Here is a 22,537-nt window from a genome sequence, read left to right on the forward strand (position 1 = left end):
TTTCATTGTTGTTCACTTGGGAATGACATTTTATGGGGGAGAGATCCTAATTGAACTTGTGCTTAATTGCCAAATCTTTGTGGGGAGTGTGGCTGTGGAATATCATAGGTGTTATCTTGTATCTTTATAAACTCCTCGATGAATGCATTTAGTTTCAACTATATGATTGCATCTAAAAAGTTGATATGTACTTTCTTTTGGTCATGAAGTGTCTCTATGAAAATTTCATCAGGATTCCACTAGTTTTCCTACCTTTGCCAATTTTATTGACAAAAATGGGGAGAATTAATCTGTAATTCACACTACAAATACATACGGTTTCCGGATCATTATGTAAGGGGGAGTGGTTTTCATGTGAGATTAAGATTTGACTAAGGGGGGTGATACATATCACCATAGTATTGTTTTCGAAGTTGTGATACAATTGAACTTTGATGTTGTGTAATAATACTATGACATTGTATAACAATGATTGAGAGCTATTGTTTTCTCATTGTCATGGCTACGGATCTTCAACAACGATGATGTTGCATTGAATATCTTTGGAATCATTGGAGTACTTGGAAGTGATGAAGATTTCGAGTAATGTTGAAGAACCAAGGAGATCAAGCATGTGGATGAGAAGCTGTAAAGTTTATTTATTTTGTATTCCATATGTATTGATAGTTTTGTCATTAAAATTGACAAAGGGTGAGATTGTTAGAGCACTTGTCGGACGAACTCGCAAGCGTCGCTATCTCAAGCTTGTTTGTCAAGTTTAGTTTCCTAAACTATAAGTCTTCATTTCTAGTCTACTTATAGCTAAGTCTCAGACTATGATAGAAAGTATAGTTGAGATGCAAATAATGATTCAACAATTAAGGTACACGCACATCCTCCGGTATTGGGCCACAATTTAGGCACCCTAGCCCATAAATTAAAGGAGAATGTTGATATCTATCTTACACAACCCAATAAAGAAACTCAAGTTATTTCAAGCCCTCAAAACAGCTATTCTCAACCCTTTTATCCCAAAACTCGTTCTCCAAGGAAAGATCTAAAATCCCTAGTAGAAGAAAATGACGATGAAGACTATTCTTCTTCAACATCTGCATCAGTTCTGGAGAGTAATAATAAGAAGATAAATAAAGGGTGGAAAAGATCTGCAAGGAAACAAGAACAATTATCAAGTGACACTAAGATTGAAGATGAGGGTTGCAGTTCAAAAAGATTGGCTTGCCCTATGGAGATCGATAAACCAATTAAAAGACTCAATAAACTGCAATTCTCTCAATCGCGTGTGGTGGCTGCCCAAAATCAGCCACAAGCTAGATGTTAATCTTCTCATGGAACTGTCGAGGATTGAGTAACATCTCGACAGTCCGTAATCTCAAGGCGTTTCTTAGGTCCTGCAATCCCCAACTTGCCTTTCTTACTGAAACTCTAATTGGTGAGTTAAATTCTCATAATTTCTATAATTCGTTTGGTTTTGATAATTTTAAATGTATCCCGGCAATTGGTAGAAGTGGTGGCAGTGTGATTCTATGGAACAATGACATTAGTTTGGAAGTCATAAGTGCTGATAAAAATGTTATTCATTGTCGTATTAGACAAACTCTTGGGCAAAACTGGAATTTGTTGTGTGTTTATGGTCCATCAGAGCATTATTTGAGGAACAATTTTTGGGCTAGATTTTCTCAGTATACTTAAACTTTGGCTAACCCCTGGTATGTTGTTGGTGATTTGAATGCTATCAAGTCTATTCATAGAAGCATGGAGGTAGTCAGAAGCTGAACACCGCTAATAAGGAGTTCAAGAACTTTATTAGTGATAGAAGGTTGATTGATTTGGGTTTTGTTGGAGCAACTTTTACTTGGTCTAATGGAGTTGTGGTTGATAATCCTATTTTTGAAAGACTGGACATGGCTCTTTGTACTACTGAATGGTTGCTTATGTTTCCGTACAATGGTGTTTTGCACCTTCCTAGAGTGAGTAGTGATCATGCTCCCATTATAATTAACATTCATAGAACTAATAAGAGGAAAAGGAAGTTCTCGTATAAATTTGAGTACTATTGGGTGGATAATCCTGAGTTCAATGATGTTGTTCATAGGGCTTGGACTTCTAGAAATGGAAATACTTTGATAAAGATAAATGAGGTTGGTATGGAGCTAAGTAAATGGAGCATAAAGAGTTTGGCAATATATTCAGAGCTACAGAAGATGCAAAGAATGAGCTGTTGCAAGTTCAATGTGAAGCCCATATCAGGGACACCATAATTAAAGAGAAGGAACTGTGCAAGAGAATTGAACAACTGAATACTATGCAATATAGATATTATGAGCAAAGAAGTAAAGTGAAATGGGTTCCTCACATGGACACAAACACTCGTACTTTCCATTTGTCTATCATTCAAAGGAAGAAGAAGAATCAAATTGCAGCACTCAAATCTTCTGATGGTCAATGGATTACGAATGCTGAGGGAGTGGTAAATTATCAGGTGAACCATTTTACTTCTTTATTTCAAAGGGACCCAAACAAAGAAAAGTATGCTATTGCGTTCCAAGATCCTAATCCCATTGACTGCACTAGTAATTCTAACTTGGTTGCGGTGCCTACTTCCGAAGAAATATGGAATAGCATTAAAAGAATGAAGAGTCTTAAATCTCCGGGATCGGATGGAATGCCTACGTTATTTTATAAGAGGTGCTGGGAATTGGTTGGAGTGGAGGTGATAAAAACTGTCAAAGATTGCTTCGTTACGGTGTCTCTTCCACCAGGACTGTATCACACGAACCTGGTGCTGATTCCTAAGGTAAAGAATCCTACCCTTCCTTCAGATTTTAGACCTCTTGCGCTTACAAACATATTATACAAAGTGGTCACTAAGATTATAGCTCAGAGATTAAAGGGTCACCTAAACCAGCTGGTATATACAGGGCAATCAACTTTTATACCAGAAAGACTTATTATAGATAATATTGTAGCTGCAAAATAAATAATTCATTCAACGTCAAACTCTAAATCCATCCTAGCGGCCTTTGCGCTGAAGATAGACATAAGTAACGCTTACCATAAGGTCAGTTGGAGATTTCTGAGTCACTGCCTTAGGATTTTTGGTATTGTGGGAAAAACGCATGATTTAATTATGAATTGCATCTCAACTACTTCTTTTTCCATTGTTATCAATGGGAAAGCTGAAGGTCATTTTGTTAGTGAAAGGGGTTTGCGCCAAGGCTGTCCATTGTCCTCGTACATATTCATAGTATGCTCTCAAGGGCTCTCGTGGCTGATGATAACTATGGAGAAGAACGCGCTCTACAATGGTTACAAGATATGCAAGCACGCCCCCACTGTGTCCCGCCTAATGTTTGCTGACGATCTGCTGTTGTTTGGCATTATGGAGAATAAAACTGTACAAACGTTAACGAAAATCCTTATAATATGTGCGGCATGGTATTGGCAAAGTGCTAATATGCAAAAATCAGCTGTATTTTTCAGTAAAGGTGTTGGCAGTGACAGAAGAACTGAAGTGGCGAGCTACCCGGGGGTTCAAGAAATGGAAAATGCTGATAAGTATCTGGGACATCACTTGATTAAACCACCAAAGCGCCTCTTATGACTTCCTCCAAGACAATTTTGACTCCAAACTGGAAGGTTGGAGAGACATTATATCGCAAGCTAGCAGAACTTTCCTTATAAAGACCGAGCTAGGCCTAATCTCTCTGTTTTACATGGCAACTTCGATCATTCAGAAAAAGACAATTCAGGCTCTAACTGGAGCAATGAGTAATTTTTGGCGGGGACATACTCGAAGTGAAAGGAAGATGCATTTCATTGACTGGAAGCATATGGAACTAGTAAAAGACCAAGGTAGGTTGGGCATCTGATCGTTGCAGGACCTAAACATGGCTGATAGCGAAACTCCTTTGGAAATTCTTGAATGATTCTGACTGCGCCTGGGGTCAAATGATGAAGGCGAAATACCTGAAGACAAGTAATTTTTGGAAAGCCAAGAAACCTGATGTGTGCTCTTCTACTTGTAATGCAATGCTGAAGTGTAGGGATATTATGCAAGATGGTTGATGTTGGAAAGCGGTGAATGGAGAGAGCATCAATATATGGGATGACCCATGGGTTCCAAACTTGCCAAAGAATGTACCTGAAAGAAGGGACGATTTAGTGGACTTCGTGCTTCAAAATATAAGGAAAGTGAGTGACCTGATCAACAAGGAAGAGCAAAAATGGGATGAAGACAAGCTGCAGCAGCTATTCAACCATTCATAGGTCTTGAAGATCTTGGAGATTCACTTACCAATGGAGAATGCACCTAATATAAATGATAATTTAGTTTGGAAATATCATCCTAAAGGTACTTTCTAAAAATACGGGGGTACAACAACCTCACCCAATATTTCGATTATCAATCTGTATGGACTAACTCTAATATACTTTTAAGAGAATCAACTAGACAGTCAGACTCAATCTAGATAAAAGTATATCAAAGAGTTAATATCTCTATCTCTCGATTTGATCTATACTCAAGCAAATAGAAATATGCGAGTCTTTACCAAATACTAGAGAGATAACTTGGATGGTACCAAAGACCAATATCCAAGTGTCAATCAATTTAAATCAACAACCAAAGGTTAAATATTCTAATTGATTGACCCTAAAGCACAACCTGTGATATTTCAATTATATAACACAATATAATCCGGAATATAAATAACATAAACACCAGAAATTTTGTTAACGAGGAAACCACAAATGCAAAAAAAACCTGGGACCTAGTCCAGATTGAACACCACACCGTATTAAGCCGCTACAGAAACTAGCCTACTACAAACTAACTTCGGGCTGGATTATAGTTGAACCCTAATCAATCTCACACTGATTTAAGGTACAGTTGCGCTCCTTACGTCTCTGATCCCAGCAGGATACTACACACTTGATTCCCTTAGCTGATCTCACCCAGAAACATGATCCATCTTTTGAACCACTTGAAGGTTTTCAAGTTATTTTATCACAAATTAGCACTAATAGTCTATTAGACTCACGGCTCGCGCATGGGTTGGTGGATAATCCTCCATTTTATAATTACTGAATCTTTAGGATCATTTGTTAGTAATAGTGTCTTTGTATTTTTATTAACTGTAATCGAGTCATAATCCTAGAATAAGTATTAGTTTGCATTAGCGTTCTGGTCCTTTTAAGTTAAGAGTTTGTAAGCAGACTTTGTCCTGTAACTTTACTTTCAACTTTTCCTTTCTGTAATTTTGGGTTTTTCAAGTTCTTAACTCAAAGATTCACCATGAATCAAGCGGAAAAACAAGGAGATAAACAAGTTTTGTTCGGCCATCACACCTCAGCAGCTGGGTTCTTTTTCATGGCTAGCACATCAGATCAATTGCATCGAAATTCACCACCAACAACATTGTTTCACCGTACATTTTCATGTCCATCAACAATACAACTTTTCTTGTGGAAAGCATTCGTCGAAGGCCTATGGATCCTCGACAACCTTCACTATGTCCGCCTTACCATAACCAACAACTTCCATCATGCAATTCTGATTCGGAGACTGCTACTCATTATCTGCTTCTCTATGCTGCTGAAGATTCCTGGCATACTATCACAATTGTAATTGTTAAATATCTGAGTATATCAGACCCTAATGTAATGACTCCTTAGTAGATTAATAAATATCATGCTTCAAAAAAAAATGCGTTATTGACCAGAAACGTGTGTTAACATGTCAAAACGCATTATACTGGTCACACCAATAACTTGAAGCGTTACTATTTTTGAAGCCTTGGTGTATCATGTATGTAACGGGTTGCTTGCTACTACTCGTTACATCTATATCGGCGTTTTATCGTACCAACGCGGCACGGGGTACCCTTAGTCCTTATAACTAGGGTGTGTGAGTCATCGTGGTGATAACAACAATTTGATCTTCAATTGCTTATTTCTGATAGAAAGAGAAACGAAAACCCTATTTGTTATTCTTCAAACTTTGGATTTCTTTATTTTCTTTTGGCAGAATCGTCTGGAAAATGGCAGAACAACTCACTGAAGAGCAGATCTCTGAGTTTAAGGAAGCCTTCAGCCTCTTTGACAAAGATGGCGATGGTAAATCTCTTTCTCTTTCTAAGCTTTTTTACATTCACGGGTTAATGTGTATGTTTGGTAAATGAACATGGCTTAATGGAGTGATACTTCACGCATATAAGGCGTACTATGATCTTCTATTTGTTGTGATCTTAATCTTGGGTTTGTGGTTTTCCTTTTCTCTTTTCTGTATGGATCTTTGTTTTCTACATCTTTTCTTCTGTTGATAGCGCCGATGGTATGTTGTTTTATGTAGATCGGTCGTTTTTGGATCTATCTGTGTCTTGGATCTTAAATTTATGTGTTTTTGTATGTGTATCTGTTTTTGACCTTCGTTACTTTTAGGTTTTTTTTTTCTTTTACCAAGCACTTGCTGTTTTTTTGTTTTTGTTTTTGGTAAAGAGCAATTGCTGGCTTTATGGTGTTTATTTGTGAATATAAATGAATGTTGAAGAGCATGGATTTTTTAAGCGTTGAATTAGGTCATACATGTACATTTTTGTCATCGATTTATCTTTTGCTTTAATGATCTTACATTTTCCATAATTTGTATCCTATATTATTACCATCAATTTGTCTCATCATTAAGTATTGGCTATACTTGTGGACTTTATTTTAGGTTTTCGAAACATGAATTAATTTATTTGATACATAATGATTATTGAGTTGTTCTTGGTTTTCTAGTGAAGATGCTCCGAGAGAAGTGAAAAAGTTGAATCGTTGTTGGTTTATTCTTCTCATTTATTGTCAGTGAGCCAAAGTTATCAGGTCATTATGTTGAATCCTTAAATTGGCTAAAACTTCTATGCTACTTTTTGAGAAATTTGGAATTGAATCAAAGCCATTTGGTTAATAGTGATTGGTTTGTCTGAAAATGGCTTGTAGACTTACATTTTATAAACTATAAGGGGTTCCATAGCAGTAGCTTAATCAGGGAAGATATTCATAGGTCTTGCATCGCATTTTAAATATATAGCTCTCAGTAGCAGGAGCTTAATCAGGGAAGATATTCATTGGTCTTGCATCACATTTAAATATATAGCTCTCATTAGCATTGTCAAGTTAAGTATTTTGAATATTGTTAGCTGTGAGAGTTTCATTGTCATTTGGCTTTTATTTGCAACTTTGCCGTTGGTTATGAAAGAGAATGGAATTATTATTTTCATTTTGCATTTATTTTTATTATTTTGCTTAACTTTAATCACTTTTACTTCTGTAGGTTGTATCACCACCAAAGAGTTGGGCACAGTGATGAGATCTCTGGGACAAAATCCTACTGAAGCTGAACTTCAGGACATGATAAATGAAGTTGATGCTGACCAAAATGGAACCATTGATTTCCCTGAGTTCTTGAATTTGATGGCACGAAAAATGAAGGTTAGTTGTTACTGAGTTGTCAGTCACTTTCATATGTTTGTTCCTCATATGCAATCTTTCTGAAACTTTTCTTGCTTTATGAAATTATGTTGCATTCTTTATTACCTCACTACACCTGTGTATGGTCTCTGCTAGTTTCTTATGCAATTCCTTTTATAGGTTCAACCAAAAGAATTTCGCGATGCCACAAGAGCAACTAACTAACTCAGTAGAAATCCCTGTGTGTAGCGTTAAAAGTTGCTTGTTCAAGTTTTTGTTGCTTAGTTACATCTTATCTCATTTTACTTTCTGAACAGTAGTGCCTATTTATCTATCAAAAAGACAAAAACAAAAAGAGTAGTGCTTCTTTCCAAACCTTGCTGGTTTGCAAATAGGTTGTGTTGGCTGGGTGAACTGATTTTTTTTTTTGAACAGAATCTATGCTGATCCTTTCAAATGCTAGTGGAGGAACTGTGTTCAACATAAACACAAGGGTTTCATCATAACAGCCTTTTTGAATTGTCTGAGTACATAAATTTAAAGAATACACTTGCGCCTGAATCCCTAGTTTCAACTTATGTGAGAAACTGATTGGCATGTGTCGGTGAAAAGCCAAAAAAGTGGCATAGAAGTAGTAATATGGATTACTTGGAGAAATAACTTAGAGTAACTTGGAGTAATATGGTTACAGAGATTTATGTGCAGGCACACTTGAGATATAAACACAACTCAGAATATTATAAATAAAGTGTATGTCGTGTGTCTGTCACATCAGTATCTAGAAAGCAGAGTGCATTGGTTTCAACCAAAATGAAGCATGTGCTTCACTACCTTCCCATTTTCTAGTTACAATCAAACATTTAGTAACACATACCAAAATTTTGTAAATTGTCAATTATATCTTGTAGGACACTGACTCTGAGGAGGAGCTCAAGGAGGCATTCAAGGTCTTTGACAAGGATCAGAATGGTTTCATCTCAGCTGCAGAGGTAAGATGATGGTTAGATGTCATTGTCCGCGTTTTATGTAAAAAAAATTACTTTCTTCATATCTTTGAACAGAAGATGTGTTTTGTCTTTTCCGTGCCTTCATTTGTACATACTTTTATATTGTATATAACCGCATCTGTAGTTTGTCTTCCTTATTTTCTAATATGAATAGAGGCATCCTCATGTGTCACTTGAATCTTTGCTTATATTTTGAAACAAATGTGTGGTGGAGCAGCTAAGGCATGTCATGACAAATCTTGGAGAAAAGTTAACGGATGATGAAGTGGACGAGATGATCCGAGAAGCTGATGTGGATGGGGACGGTCAAGTCAATTATGAGGAATTTGTCAGGATGATGCTTGCTAAGTGAAAGTATAAATGTGTTGGAATGAAAGTATTCTAGGGGTTGAACAAAAACAGACAAGGAAAACAAGGGTCGTGTAGTAGTGCCTGTAGTCTTGGTATATTTATCTTGTTCAAACCATGAACCCCCTTCTCCTTCCTTTCTGTATTTTATGTGTTTACAGTACACCAAGTTTTGCTTTGTTAAATGTTTGAAATTAAAGAGATCCGCTCTCTAAGATCGTCAATGCTGCGGCCATTTTTAATTTATATCTACCTGAAGCTTAGCATTTTTGCCAACTCTGTAGTGTTCAACCAGCCTTTCCTTTGGTTAACTTAGAGGGTAGCTGTGAGATTTTGAGATGAAGGTACAAGTTCTTGCAAAGGTGATGGGAATAACTGCCATGGTTGTTCCTCATCCTTACGTGCTGTATGAACTTGAGTTACACCTGGGAAACTGGGTGTTTCCTATGAGCATCAATTATGCATTGCATTACTTTCTTTGCTATGTTCAGTTACTGCTTAAAATGAAACTTCTGTTTATTGCTTAAGCTTAGCTTAGTAGTTCTTATTTATGTTCGTTACTTTTGTTTGTTTTAGTTCTTTTCTCCAGCTTGGGTTACATGTACAAACCAGATTACAGTTTCTTTCAAACCAATTGATCTGTGTAACACGCATTCTGGTTTCAAAAACCATCTAACAGGATTAAACCGTTTTAGGTAGGATCATTTCTCCTTCTCAATCAACATTCTTGTCTTGAAGGCCAATTGCTGGCAAGTAATAACATCAACATGAATTGGCTTAGGCTTTAGCAGGCGATTATGTAGCAGGTGGTGATTTGGCGCGAAAATGCTAGCCATCCCCCACTCCCGCGAAAATGCTAGCCATCCCCCACTCCCTTTTTCCCATTAGGTGTCAAGCAGATAGTGGTGTGATGCCAAACAAAAGGGTCCCCTGTTAATTCCAATCCAAGGGATCAAGGACTAAGATCGCTGCCACCTAATGGGGAAAGGAGAGGGGAAATGTAGCAGCTTCGGGTTTGGCGCCTAGTTAGTAAGTTCGCGAATGATTCGCGAATTTTTCCGTATCACGAATTTTACCGTTTTATTCGCGTACGTTTGCAACTCCGAACCCAAGTCACGTATTATGTGGCATTCCCGGATTATTCGCGAACCGTTCACGAATTTTACGTATTCCGAATGATACGTCCGCTTAATTCGCCATAAATTCTTTAGCTTTTACTTTTCAAAGACTCCATTTTTTGGGCTTTACTGCCTTCCGAGCATACACGACCGAATATTAGACGTGTTGTAATTTTTATGAAACAAAAACGACTGAAGAGATTTGAAGGTGAAGGTGAGAGAGATCTCAAACTCACTAACCAAGCATCTAAACCACCATACGACGTCCTCTTCGATAACTAATGTTGTATATATTATTAATATCATCATATTAAGTTTATTTTTTCTTTAAATAACTCACACATATGCATAAAAATTGGTCTATGACCTTATAAATACAAATTATTTGTTATATATAGATACCGAATTTTCAGAGCCGAACTCACATTTATAAATCGAATTATACAGTACGTATGCCGTTCCGAATTACTGACGAATCACGTCCCGTTGACCGAATTTTGGACCGAATCTGGATTTTACAAAACCGTATAATACTCGTACGTTTGCCGTTCCGTACGTTTGCCGAATCCCGAATTGCTAACTAGGGTTTGGCGTGAGTTGTCAGAAGCATAGTTTCAGCAAAATAACTTTGGGCCGCTAAGCTAAAAACCCTAAATTTGGCCCAGCCTTGGCTAACTATAGTATTTGCTTTTAAAATGAATAAATAAAAAACTGGAATCCATTTGTCAAAATATATATGTCAAACTTGCTTTTGGTTTTAATGAAGAGTGGTATGACTTTATAACTCAATGGATTTCTACATCTTGTATTGTTGTCTTGTAAAGGGGTTTGCTTTCAAATCCTTTTGGGGTTTGAGTCAAGAGATCAAATATTCCCCGAATGTCTTCATGTGCATGGAAGGCTTTTTTCTTCTTTTTTTTTCCCTGGCTTTACTGTTTTCTTTTTTTTTTTTGTTTCTGGAAAGAGGATTTAAACCTCATGTGTTAGAATTGCGATCCTTGTTCATAAACATGTGAATCCACCGCTATTAAATAGTCCATACAGTTATGGATGTAAAGACAGTGTAATATGGCTTTTAAACTCTCCCATATCCAAGCATTTTTTATCTGAAGGTGTTTCTAATTAGTAGGCGCTAAAATTTATAAAAGAATGTACCGTTCTCCCGTTTGTCTTTTGCTGATGACCTACGCCTTTTACAAAAAGAATTTCTTAATATTATTTATCAGTTGTTTCTCATAATAATCAGGTTTACGGATTCCTATCTGTTTGATTTGCTGATTACATTGAGAAACAGAGATATAACTCTTGGATATATTTTCCTTGATTGAGTATGACTTCTAGTTGATTCTCTTGGAATTATGTTGGAGAATCAACTAGACAGTCAGACTCAATCTTAAGAAAAGTATATCAAAGAGTTATATCTCAATCTCTCAATTCAATCCGCAATCAAACAAATAATAATTTGCGAGCCCGATTGAATATAAGAGAGATAACTTGAACGGTACCAAAGACCTATGTTCAAGAATCAATCAATTTCAATCAACAACCAAAGCTTGGATTTACCAATTGATCGATTCAACGCACAACCTGTGATATTTCAATTACATAACAAAATATAATGCGGAAAAGAAATAACACAGACACCAGAAGTTTTGTTAACGAGGAAACCGTAAATGCAGGTCCAGATTTGAACACCACACTGTATTAAGCCGCTACAGACACTAGCCTACTACAAAGTTAACTTCGGTCTGGAATGTAGTTAAACCCTAATCAATCTCACACTGATTCAAGGTACAGTCGTGCTGCTCCTTACGTATCTGATCCTAGCAGGATACGACGCACTTGATTCCCTTAGCTGATCTCACCCACAACTAAGAGTTGCTACGACCCAAAGTCGAAGACTTGATAAAAAAAATTTTTGCCCAGTAACATAGATTTTATTAATAAAAAAATGTTCAACAAATACAACGAAAGCCCATTAGGCACTCAACTGGTCTTTTTTATAGCCAGCCTGTTTACATTATTAAAATATAAAATAAGGAAAAAATGGAATTTATATTTTGGTAAGGAATGAAGGTCTTCCAATATAAACAATGTAGTCTCCCTTATTTAAACCTGCTACCCTTTTTGCTAGTGTATCAGCTGAGAAGTTGATTTCTCTAAAGCTGTGAGTAAACTCCCATTGAAGTTTGGAGCAAATATTATTCCATCTAGTTCTAGCAATCCATGGAAAGTTACCAGATTTAAATGCTGATATTGTTGCACTTGAGTCTGATCTGAACATAACATTAAAGAAGTTGTTTGAGATAGCCCACTCACGTGCACAGAGCACTGCCATCACTTCTTCTAGGAAATTAGTTGCAATGCCTAATCCTCCTGTTGCAGCTACTATTACTCCACCATTACAATCTCTTCCTACAAATCCAAACACTGCATTTCCAGGATTTCCCCTAGAAGCTCCATCACAACATAGGAGAATTTAATTCTCTTTGGGAGGGTGAAATAATATTTTTTTTTACCAGAACTGACTTCACCTTTCTACACTTGAGGTTGAAAAATTTAAGTACTTGCATATCATATGCAATATTCCACATACATTGCTTCGTTCTGTAGTCACTTTCCTGCACAAAATGAATTATCCTTCTTTTCAAAATTTCTTTGTTAACTGCAGTATTCTCATATACCACTTTATTTCTCAAAAACAACAATTCTTTCATTGTGATTAATGCAGCATTCCTCCAAATCTCTTTGATAGCAGGACTCTTTGATACTTCTAACTTTAGTATATCTTCCAGAGAATTAGGATTAAGAAAGTTCAAAACACCTCCAAGCCATTTCCATATTATTTCACTGAAATCACAAAACCAAAGAATGTGTTCTAGTGTTTCTTCTGAGTTTCTGCAGAATGGGTATCCAGAAGCCAGTTGCATAACTAGAGTCGATTCTCCTTTAACCTTAGGTTTCTTCTCGAGACCCTGTAGGTTAGCGACTTGAAGACTTCATTGGGATTGTGAAACCAGACCCAACTATTATCTTTGTAGTTGCGTGATCTGATCTTGCTGTTTCTATCGTGTTGAGTGCAATTGAAATAGTTGGGTTGAGATTTTATATCTCCGATAGGCAAGATAGAAAAGTAATCATAACTTGTGCGTTAAGATCAATCAATTAGAATATCCAAACTTTATTTGTTGATTTACATTGATTGACACTTGAATATTGGTCTTTGGTACCGTTCAAGTAACTCCTCTTATATTCAATCAGGCTCGCAGATTTCTATTTGCTAATTGCGGATTGAATAAGAGTTAGAGATATTAAACTCTTTGATATACTGTAATCTATCTTGAGTCTGACTGTCTAGTTGATTCTCTAGGAAGTGTATTGGAGTAAGTCCTCTCAGATTTCCAAACGAATTGTTGGGTGTGGTTGTTAGACCCGCGCATTTCAATTGGTGTCAGAGCAGGAAAACACATTAAAGACCTCATAAGTCTGTGTTTGTAGCGATCTGATATGGACAAAGGTGTTATCTCTATAAACGTACCACCAGTCTTCGATGGCTCTAATTACTTATGGTGGAAAATTGTTATGCGTGCCTTTTTTTTCAAGCGCGTGATTTTCAATCATGGGTTTATGTAGTTAATGGCTATGATGCTCCCGTTGTGGTAGTATGGAATGTGAACGTTCCAAATAACATTGGTGAATACAATACGGCCGAGATACTTGCTGCAAAGCAAAACTCTGACGGTTTGAATGCCATCATACATGCCATTACCCCAGATCTTCAGCACCATGTGACTACGTGCACTAGGTCTAAAGATGCTTGGGATATCTTAGAAACCGTATTCGAAGGTAATACCAGTGAAAAGGAATCTAGGCTTCAAAACCTTAATTCCGATTGGGAAAACCTTCGTATGGAAGATGAAGATTCATTTGATGAGTTTAATCACAAAATGTCTGAAATTGTTAATGCATCTTTTGCATTGGGTAAGACTATTCCTGAAAAGGACATTGTGATGAAAATTCTCAGATCGCTGCCATCTAGCTACGATTCTAAGAAGCATGCCATCGTTGAGGGAAATAACCTTAATACTCTTTCCAGAAACACTCTTGTTGGAAAGCCTAAAATTTTCGATCTTGAACTTTTTCAAAGAGAAAAATGTCACCTGCTAAGCAATCATGTTGCTACAGCTGATAAAAAGTCTCGACATCCTAAATTGATTGATATACGGGATGAGAATTTCTTTAATACAACTCTGTCACTGTTTACACAACAACTTAAGAAAACTCTTAGACAGAATAAAAGAAAGTCTCAAAAGAAAGCCCCGTTAGTCAAGAAAAAGGATAGAAAAACTATGATCATTAATCTTGTTCTAAGTGTTACAGAAGTATTCATGATACTTCCAAAAGTTCTGATGAGAATTTAAGTAAGTTAACTAAAGCATGGATGGCTACTCTCGACTACTTTCCTGAAGACGATATATGTGATAGTTCCCTTAACCTCTTTGTTGATAACTACACTTGTCCACCTAACAGTCCGGATTATTCCATGAAGCACAATCTTACCTCTCCAGAAGTGTTTCAACTGGAAGAGAAAAACTTGATTGAAAAGATTGAACATCTGGAATGTCAACTGTTTAACTTAAGATAAGAAATTATTATCACTCATATTTGTGATACTAATACGAAACATCGAACTCCTTCGATTGATTCCGTTAAGCATTATCAACAAATTTCCCCTGATTCTATACCATTCTCAAATCAATCTGAAAAGTATGATGTGTAGAATCACAAGGACTTACCAAATAGTTTAATCCCCATGTGTGGAAATCAGGGTCATCCATAAATTATATGCACTAAAGATCAAGAGTATTTCTCCTCAGTTAAACCTTGTTTTCAGAAGATGAAAATGAGACTTTCCGAGAAATCTTTATCCATTTCAAAAGGAATTTCCAAAAGCTATTCATAGTTTGCGACAACAAACAAGGTATTCAATGTACTAAAAAGGAAAAAGGATGATGTGAGTAACTCTTCTTTCCTGAAGGCAAAACAGAAACAAGGAAAAATAAATTTGTCACCCCTTCGTAAGAAGTCTCCCAGTCTGTTTTGGGATTGGAAGGATTACAATCTGTAGTTCTGTTTTGAGATGGTTCTTGTCTTTCTCTCTTAGACAAGAATCATAAACTTCGAGAGAGTTGTGATATGTCTGTTTAATACCTTGTTTTGATTTTTTTTTTCTCTTCAATCTTCAGTCTAAGAACTGTTTGTGTACGTGAACGGTTAGTTCTGTAAAGACTTTTTTTTAGGGATATGCAAACTCTATTAGGTAGAGATTGTGTCTCCCAAGGTGTGGTATATCATATGTGATTTGGCCTTGCATGTCTTCTTTTATAGTATTCAATGCTTGGCCTTCAAGTCTCCTCTCTTCTAGGGTTAGAAAACCCATTGGGATCAAGTTTACTTCTTTTAGAAGTCCAAAGCGCGTTAAAGTGTGTCCTTCTCGCCTGGTACAGTCGTCACGATCCTTAACCACGACACCAACTACTCTAAACACCCAAAATAAGTCATATTCTCTGTCTGGAAAGGCTCAAGGGTCGTCACGGTAATTTCCCTAAACCCTAACGACTCTAAGTGCTGAAGTTGACTCCTCTCTGCCCGAAAATCTCCGAGAATCGTCATGGTATAAATTTGGGTCGTCACCATCTTCTTCCTTATATTTTTCAGCATATCATTTAATCTGTAACTTCTTCATACGAACTCGTAATTACCTCATTCTTTTTGCGTTCACTTCATAATTGAATTCTCTTCAAGATGGTGATAAGATATATTGGATTTGAATGAGTTGAATTTATCTTTGGCCCTTCTTCATCAATAACACTTCACTTCTTTGCTCATTTAAGCACATTATAGCTCCTTTTAGGATGATTCACCTAATATGACACATAAACTAGAAAATAATCATAATAACTAGTAATATGCAATAATTATAGTTCAAATAAGTATGCAATTGACACTCCAAACATGTAAATTAAGCATTTATCAATCATTCACAGAGTTGACAACTCTTTTACTTTTATCAAGCAGATCAGCGTTCTTTTGCTTTGAACGCAATATCCTTTCCAGCTTTGGATAAACGTTCGTGATCAAAGATCTTTAACTTTTCAGCTAGAGCGTTCTTGGAAAGTGTTTCATGGTTATTTCCTTTAACGAAGGCGTGTTTCTTAGAATCATATCAAGTTGGTAGAGATCTGAGAATCTTCATCACAATATCTTTTCAGGAATAGTCTTACCCAATGTAAATGATGGATTAACAATTTCAAATACTTTTTGATTAAACTCATCAAATGAATCTTCGTCAGCCATACGAAGGTTTTCCCAATCAGAATTTAGGTTTTGAAGCCTAGCTTCTTTCTTAGAGGTATTCCCTTCAAATACGGTTGCTAAGATATCCCAAGCATCTTTAGACTTAGTGCACGTAGTCACATGGTGCTGAATATCGGGGGTAATGGCATGTATAATGGCGTTTAACCCGTCTAAATTTTTCTTTGCAACACTAATCTAGGATTCACTATATCTTCATATGTCCTTCGCAACAGATACACAGTTCTCTAGAACTGTTAGAGGATCGTAGCCATTTACAACACGAACCCATGATTGAAAATCCCGCGCTTGTGGAAAGGAATGCATAACAATTTTCCACCATAAGTAATTCGAGTCATCAAAGATTGGCGGTACATTTATAAAGATAACACTTCTATTCATATAGTCAGATTGGTACAAATACAGACTTATGAGGTCTTAGTGTGTTTGCCTGCTCTGATACCAATTGAAAACGCGAGGGGTACAACAGCCACACCCAACTATTTTGTTTGGCAATCTACGTGGAACATACTCCAATATAATTCCGAGAGTATCAACTTAATGAAACTCAATCAAGAAAGATATCAAAGAGATTTATCTCTTTCTCAATATAATCAATAAATCAAACAGATAGAAATCCGTGAACCTAATTGTTATGGGAATAACTCGGATGGTATCAAAGACCAATGTTCGAGTGTCAATTAAGTTATATCCAACAAACAAGGTCGGATTTATCAACTGTGATTGAACAACGCACAACCTGTGATATTTCAATTATATAACAAAATATAATGCGGAAAAAAAATAACATGAACACTTGAAATTTTGTTAACAAGGAAATCGCAGATGCAGAAAAAACCCGGGACCTAGTCCAGACTTGAAAACCACACTGTATTAAGCCGCTATACAAACTAGCCTACTACAAGTTAATTTCAGACTGGAATGTAGCTGAGCCCTAACCAAGTCTCACATCGATTAAGGTACAGTCGTCTTCCCTACGCCTTTTGAATCTCGCAAGACCCCGCGTACTTGGTTCCCCTAGATGACGTTATTTACAGCCTAGAAGTTACAACGACCCAAAGTCGAAGACTTATAAACAAATTTATCTCCCACAAATAAGTCTATTCTATTTATTGTTTTCGTCTTAAGATAAAGATCAAGGTGAACAGGAAACTCAACTAATAATCCGGTCTTATACTCCCGAAGAGTATCCTAGAATATTATTCACCTAAAAATAACCCAACTGATATACAAAGAAATTTATTGCGGAATCACAAGAGTCTGAGACGAAGATACTGTTGTGATTACTTTTTATATCTTACCTATCAGAGATAAATCTCGAGAAAACCTTAAAGAAAAATTAAACTCAATACGATAGAAAAAGTAAGATCAGGATACACAACTACAAATAAAATAGTTGTACCTGGATTCACGAATCCCAAGCGAAGTCTTTAAGTCGTTAAACCTAATAATAGTTTTCTAAAGAACTGGAAACCTGGGTTAAGAAAGAGTCGACTCTAGTTTGCAACTAGGACACACGAGAGTGTCGGGATTAGGTTTCCCAGATGCTAGATTTTTCCTTATATAGTCTTTCATATCAGGGTTGCTTACAATCAAAGCTAAGGTAGCTTAGTAACAAAGCAATTAATATTCACCGTTAGATGAACTCCTGATTTAATATTCAAGCTAAGTTTGCTTGGAAAATAAGCAATCAATCTCCACCGTTAGATGGTTTAGTTTGATACACACAAATGAAATATACTTATATTTATATATGGATGAATCGTACCTAAACGTGTATAACAAGTTATGTTAGAGCATAGCTCGGTTGAACTTACAAGCGTTGGTATGTAAAGTTTGGTTGTCATATTTTGGTATCAAAATTCATCTAGAGTCGCTTGATTAAATACTAGAGTCAACTTCGTTTAGGTTAGACTAGAAAGTCTAGGAATGTTGAGACATACAAGTATTACTCCGAAGATCTGAAAAATGTAAAGAAGTAACGAACTATAGACGACATCATCCTTCGACTTGAGGTTGGTAATATTGACTTGAACTTGTTTCATTCGTAACATATCTTTCAAGTTGTGCTATATTGAAAACATTACATGTGAAACTGTATATACTGTACATATTGTATATAATACTCTAGTGAAGAGACATGATTTTTAGAGCACTGCTCGGTCGAACTCACAAGCGTTGCTATCTCAAGCTTGTTTGTCAATGTTAGTGATCAAAACTATAAGTCTTGATTTCTAGTATAATTATAGTGATGTCTCGGACTAGGATAGATTGTGTAGTTGAGCATTAGACTTCACGACGTTCATCAATTGAAGACGAAGAACTGCTAAGGAGATCTTGTGGAACTTCATCACAAAAGGTATGTGGAGATTAAAACTCATCTATCACTTGGAAAGTCTATTTCTACTATATCTTTTATATTGTTACAAAAGTCATATTACTATATAGTATTCGATTATGCACATTTGAGATTTCGAATTGATTTTAACTCGCTTACATATTTCTCGAAATATGTGTTGGTAAGCTTTCGCTTCAACCAAGATTATCTTATATTCTTGACGAAAGTCAAAAGATGACCATGTGAAAATCGCCGAGTAACATCTTACATGGTTTGTGTGATAAAATCATTTGGTGTAGTTTTGGAATGTTTCGTAATGAATATTTCAATAACTTGAAAATTGTTTTGATGCTAATAGTTCGTGAAAATAGCTATTGTCATCCTCTAAGAAAGTTTTAATGATTGAAATAGAGTTTAGAACACTTAACCATCATTGGATTATGAACATAATACGCGTTCTTGCATATATGAGATCCATGTCCGGAACTATAGAATGCATACCTGTATGCGTACCTGTTAGTTGTGAAATTTCGGGAGCCTAAGTACACATGCCGGTACGCGTACTGGCGTAAGGTTTGGGTACGAGAATTTCTGTTGTGTTTGGAGGTATGCGTACCCGTTCGCATATTGGCGAACCCAAACTCAGTCCGGCTACTTAAGTATGCGTACCCGTTTCCATACTTGAGTGGTTGAAATTCTAAAATCGGTTTGTTCATGAAATAATTCATTTATATAATAAGGAATGCATTCTATGCAAACCGTGGCTATAATGTTCATGAATTTGTTCGAGTGAATCAAACCGATTTTGCTTCAATTGTGTTCTTGTATACTTCTATGAGAATATAGCAATTGAACAACTCTATAACTAGTTTCATTTGAGTCATTTGAACTAGTTGTGGTTAAGATGAATAAGGTTGATATGAGAGTGTTCATATAGCTAACCTCGGTTAACTACTATTAAGCCAACCTAGTGTACATGTTTAGTTATGGTTAGTCAAACCTAAATGAAGGTACATTTCATTTGTGTATAGCAAGCTAAATTCGATCTAACAGTTGAAATATATTAGCTTCAATCTAATCAGGTTTTCATCTAACGGTGAATATTGAATGCTTTGTTACCAAGGTAACTTAGATTGCAAATCCTGATTTGAAAACTATATAAGGGAGAACTCTAGCAACTGGGAAACCTAATCCCCACACCTTATGTGTGATACTAGTTGCGACTAGAGTCGATTATCCTTTAACCTTAGGTTTTTCACGAAATCCTGTAGGTTAATGACTTGAAGACTTCATTGGGATTGTGAAGCCAGACCCAACTATTTTTTTCTGTAGTTGCGTGTTCTGATCTTACTTCTACTATCATGATTGAGTATTATCTTTGCTAAGATTTACTTGAGATTTATCTCCGATAGGTAAGATTAAAAGTAGTCACAAACATCTTCATCTCATCGTTTGTGATTCCACAATATCTTGTTTCACTTCCACACAATTAAGATTATTGTGAGGTGATTGATAATACTAGGCTGTTCTTCGGGAATATAAGTCCGGGTTATCAATTGGTTCCTGTGCACCTTGATTTATCAAAATACGGAACAAAAATCGTAGGTATTCTTATGGGAGAAAGATTTATCTATTCCAATATACTTTTCTGTGTGAGACATATTTGTTTACCAAGTCTTCGACTTTGGGTCGTAGCAACTCTTGGTTGTGGATGAGATCAGCAAAAGGAATCAAGTGCATATAATCCTGCTTGGGTTCATAGATGTAAGGAGTGCAACTGTATATTGATCAGTGTGAGATTGGTTAGGGCTCAACTATATTCCAGTACGAAGTTCATTGGTAGTAGGCTAGTGTCTGTAACGGCATAATACAATGTGGTGTTCAAAGCTTGACTAGGTCCCGGGGTTTTTCTGCATTTGCAGTTTCCTCGTTAACAAAATTTCTGGTGTCTGTGTTATTTCTTTTCCGCATTATATTTTGTTATATAATAGAAATATCACAGGTTGTGCGTTAAATTCAATCAGTTCCTGAATCCGACCTTTGGTTTGTTGATTGAATTGATTGACACTTGGATATTGGTTTGTGATACCGTCCAAGTTATTTCTCTTATTCAACCGGGATCGCAAATCCTATTTGTTTGATTGCAGATTGAATTGAGAAATTGAGATATAACTCTTTGGTATACTTTTCTATAGATTGAGTCTGACTGTCTAGTTGATTCTCTTGAAAGTATATTGGAGTTTGTCTATTCAGATTGTCTAACGAAATATTGGGTGTGGTTGTTAGATCCCCGCTTTTTCAATGATCATAATAGTACAGTCATAGTATTAAGGAATTAGACTAAGAAGTATAACACTTATCTTTTGAACTTCGTAGATATGACATCGACATAATCTTGTATATAGTTTTATGATTATGTGTATGGGTATATGGTGAAGATTTGCATCCTAGGAAACCATGTTTTACATTTGTTTAAAGGAAGTACATTCATGAACTTGTTTCATGTATATAGTTCTTTGGCATACTTTCCAAACCGAACAATCATTATATACGGTTCCATAATTGGTTCCTAATGTATATTCTTTTATTGTATTTTCAAGACCTAAAGTGTTTGCTTGATTTTCAAATTATCTTAGCTTGAATTCTAAGCAACCCCTGGTCCTTGAGAATCTATAAATAGAGATGCTCTTTCAATTGGGAAATTCAATCCTTGATACTTTCTCTCCTAGTTGATTCTAGAGTCGTCCTTTTTCGACCTAGGTTTCCACTGAAAAACATAATTAGGTCCACGACTAAAAAACTTCCTTTGGGGATTCGCGAAACCAGGTCCGACTATCTTTACCTTAATAGCTCGTGTATCTTGATCTTTCTTTTCCATTATTGAATTTTTTGTAATCTCTTTCAAGCAAGATAGATAGTAATCACAAAGTTCTATTCATCTCAGACTTTGTGATTCCAAAAGATAGATATTTAAAAATTGATCTTAATTGATATTTTGAAGATTGTTCTTGAGAGGTGGTTAATAATCTAGGCTGCTCTTTGGGAGTTATAAGTTCCGTATTTGTGAGGTTTGCTAGCTTTATCCATTGCAAACAGATTTCCTCACCTTGATCTTTGATTTGAACAGAAATCAAATTGGCTTATCTGTTTGATGCAGATTGGTATCAAAAGTATTCACTTAGGTTGAAGTAGCTCTTAAGATGTAAATGGCGTCAGCTAAGGAAATCAATTGCGTATCCTTGCGAAGTTCAAGAGACGTAAGGAGCGCGAATGTAACTAAATCTCTTTGAGGGTGGATTTGGTAAACTAGATTCCAGTATGAAGTCTGATAGTATGCTAGTGTTTGTAGTGGCTTAATACAGTTTGTTATTCAAATATGGACGAGGTCCCGGGGTTTTCTTCTATTGCAGTTTCCTCGTTAACAAAAATTTCGGTGTCTTATATTTTTCTTTTCCACATTATATTTTTTTATCTTTATAATTTGATGTACACAGGTGCATATTTATTCAATCTAAGTATATACGTCCGCCTAATTGAAATCGATTACGAGATTCTTGTAGATTTTGTATCTTGAAAGATAGATAACAAGATTAATTATTTGGCAGAATTCCAATTGAATTATTTTGATACGACTAGATTGATCTTGGAGATCTTCCAAGTACTCTGCTTAATAATCAGGTTCACGGACCCTTTGTCTATTTACGTACTGATTGAGTAAAAATTAAATATATAAACTCTATATACATATTGTCAAGGATCATTCAGTTAGTCTACTTGTAACTGTATTAAGTTTTGTCCATATAGGTTACCGAACGAAAAAAGTTGGGTGTGTACTTGTACCTCTGCGTTTTCAACTTGTTCTTCTAAAATTTCTTGAAGCAAATATTCTTTCTTACTGCAGC

At 36.0% G+C, this 22,537-nt stretch overlaps 2 protein-coding genes across 2 annotated transcripts; both read left to right on the plus strand.

Annotated features, from left to right (window-relative positions):
* The first annotated feature begins 1,311 nt into the window (after nucleotides 1-1,311).
* LOC113306072 lies at nucleotides 1,312-2,258 on the plus strand. The gene is made up of 2 exons (XM_026555060.1): nucleotides 1,312-1,665; nucleotides 1,749-2,258. Exons 1-2 carry the CDS (start codon nucleotides 1,312-1,314, stop codon nucleotides 2,256-2,258), a joined length of 864 nt encoding a protein of 287 aa, XP_026410845.1.
* A 3,659-nt stretch (nucleotides 2,259-5,917) lies between these two features.
* LOC113303148 (calmodulin) lies at nucleotides 5,918-9,080 on the plus strand. The gene is made up of 4 exons (XM_026552148.1): nucleotides 5,918-6,114; nucleotides 7,313-7,470; nucleotides 8,358-8,438; nucleotides 8,674-9,080. The coding sequence occupies exons 1-4, from the start codon at nucleotides 6,039-6,041 to the stop codon at nucleotides 8,806-8,808; spliced, it is 450 nt and encodes a 149-aa protein (XP_026407933.1). The 5' UTR covers nucleotides 5,918-6,038; the 3' UTR covers nucleotides 8,809-9,080.
* The last annotated feature ends 13,457 nt before the right edge of the window (nucleotides 9,081-22,537 follow it).

The sequence above is a fragment of the Papaver somniferum genome, chromosome 8 (genome assembly GCF_003573695.1).
Source record: "Papaver somniferum cultivar HN1 chromosome 8, ASM357369v1, whole genome shotgun sequence".
NCBI classification, from domain to species: domain Eukaryota; kingdom Viridiplantae; phylum Streptophyta; class Magnoliopsida; order Ranunculales; family Papaveraceae; genus Papaver; species Papaver somniferum.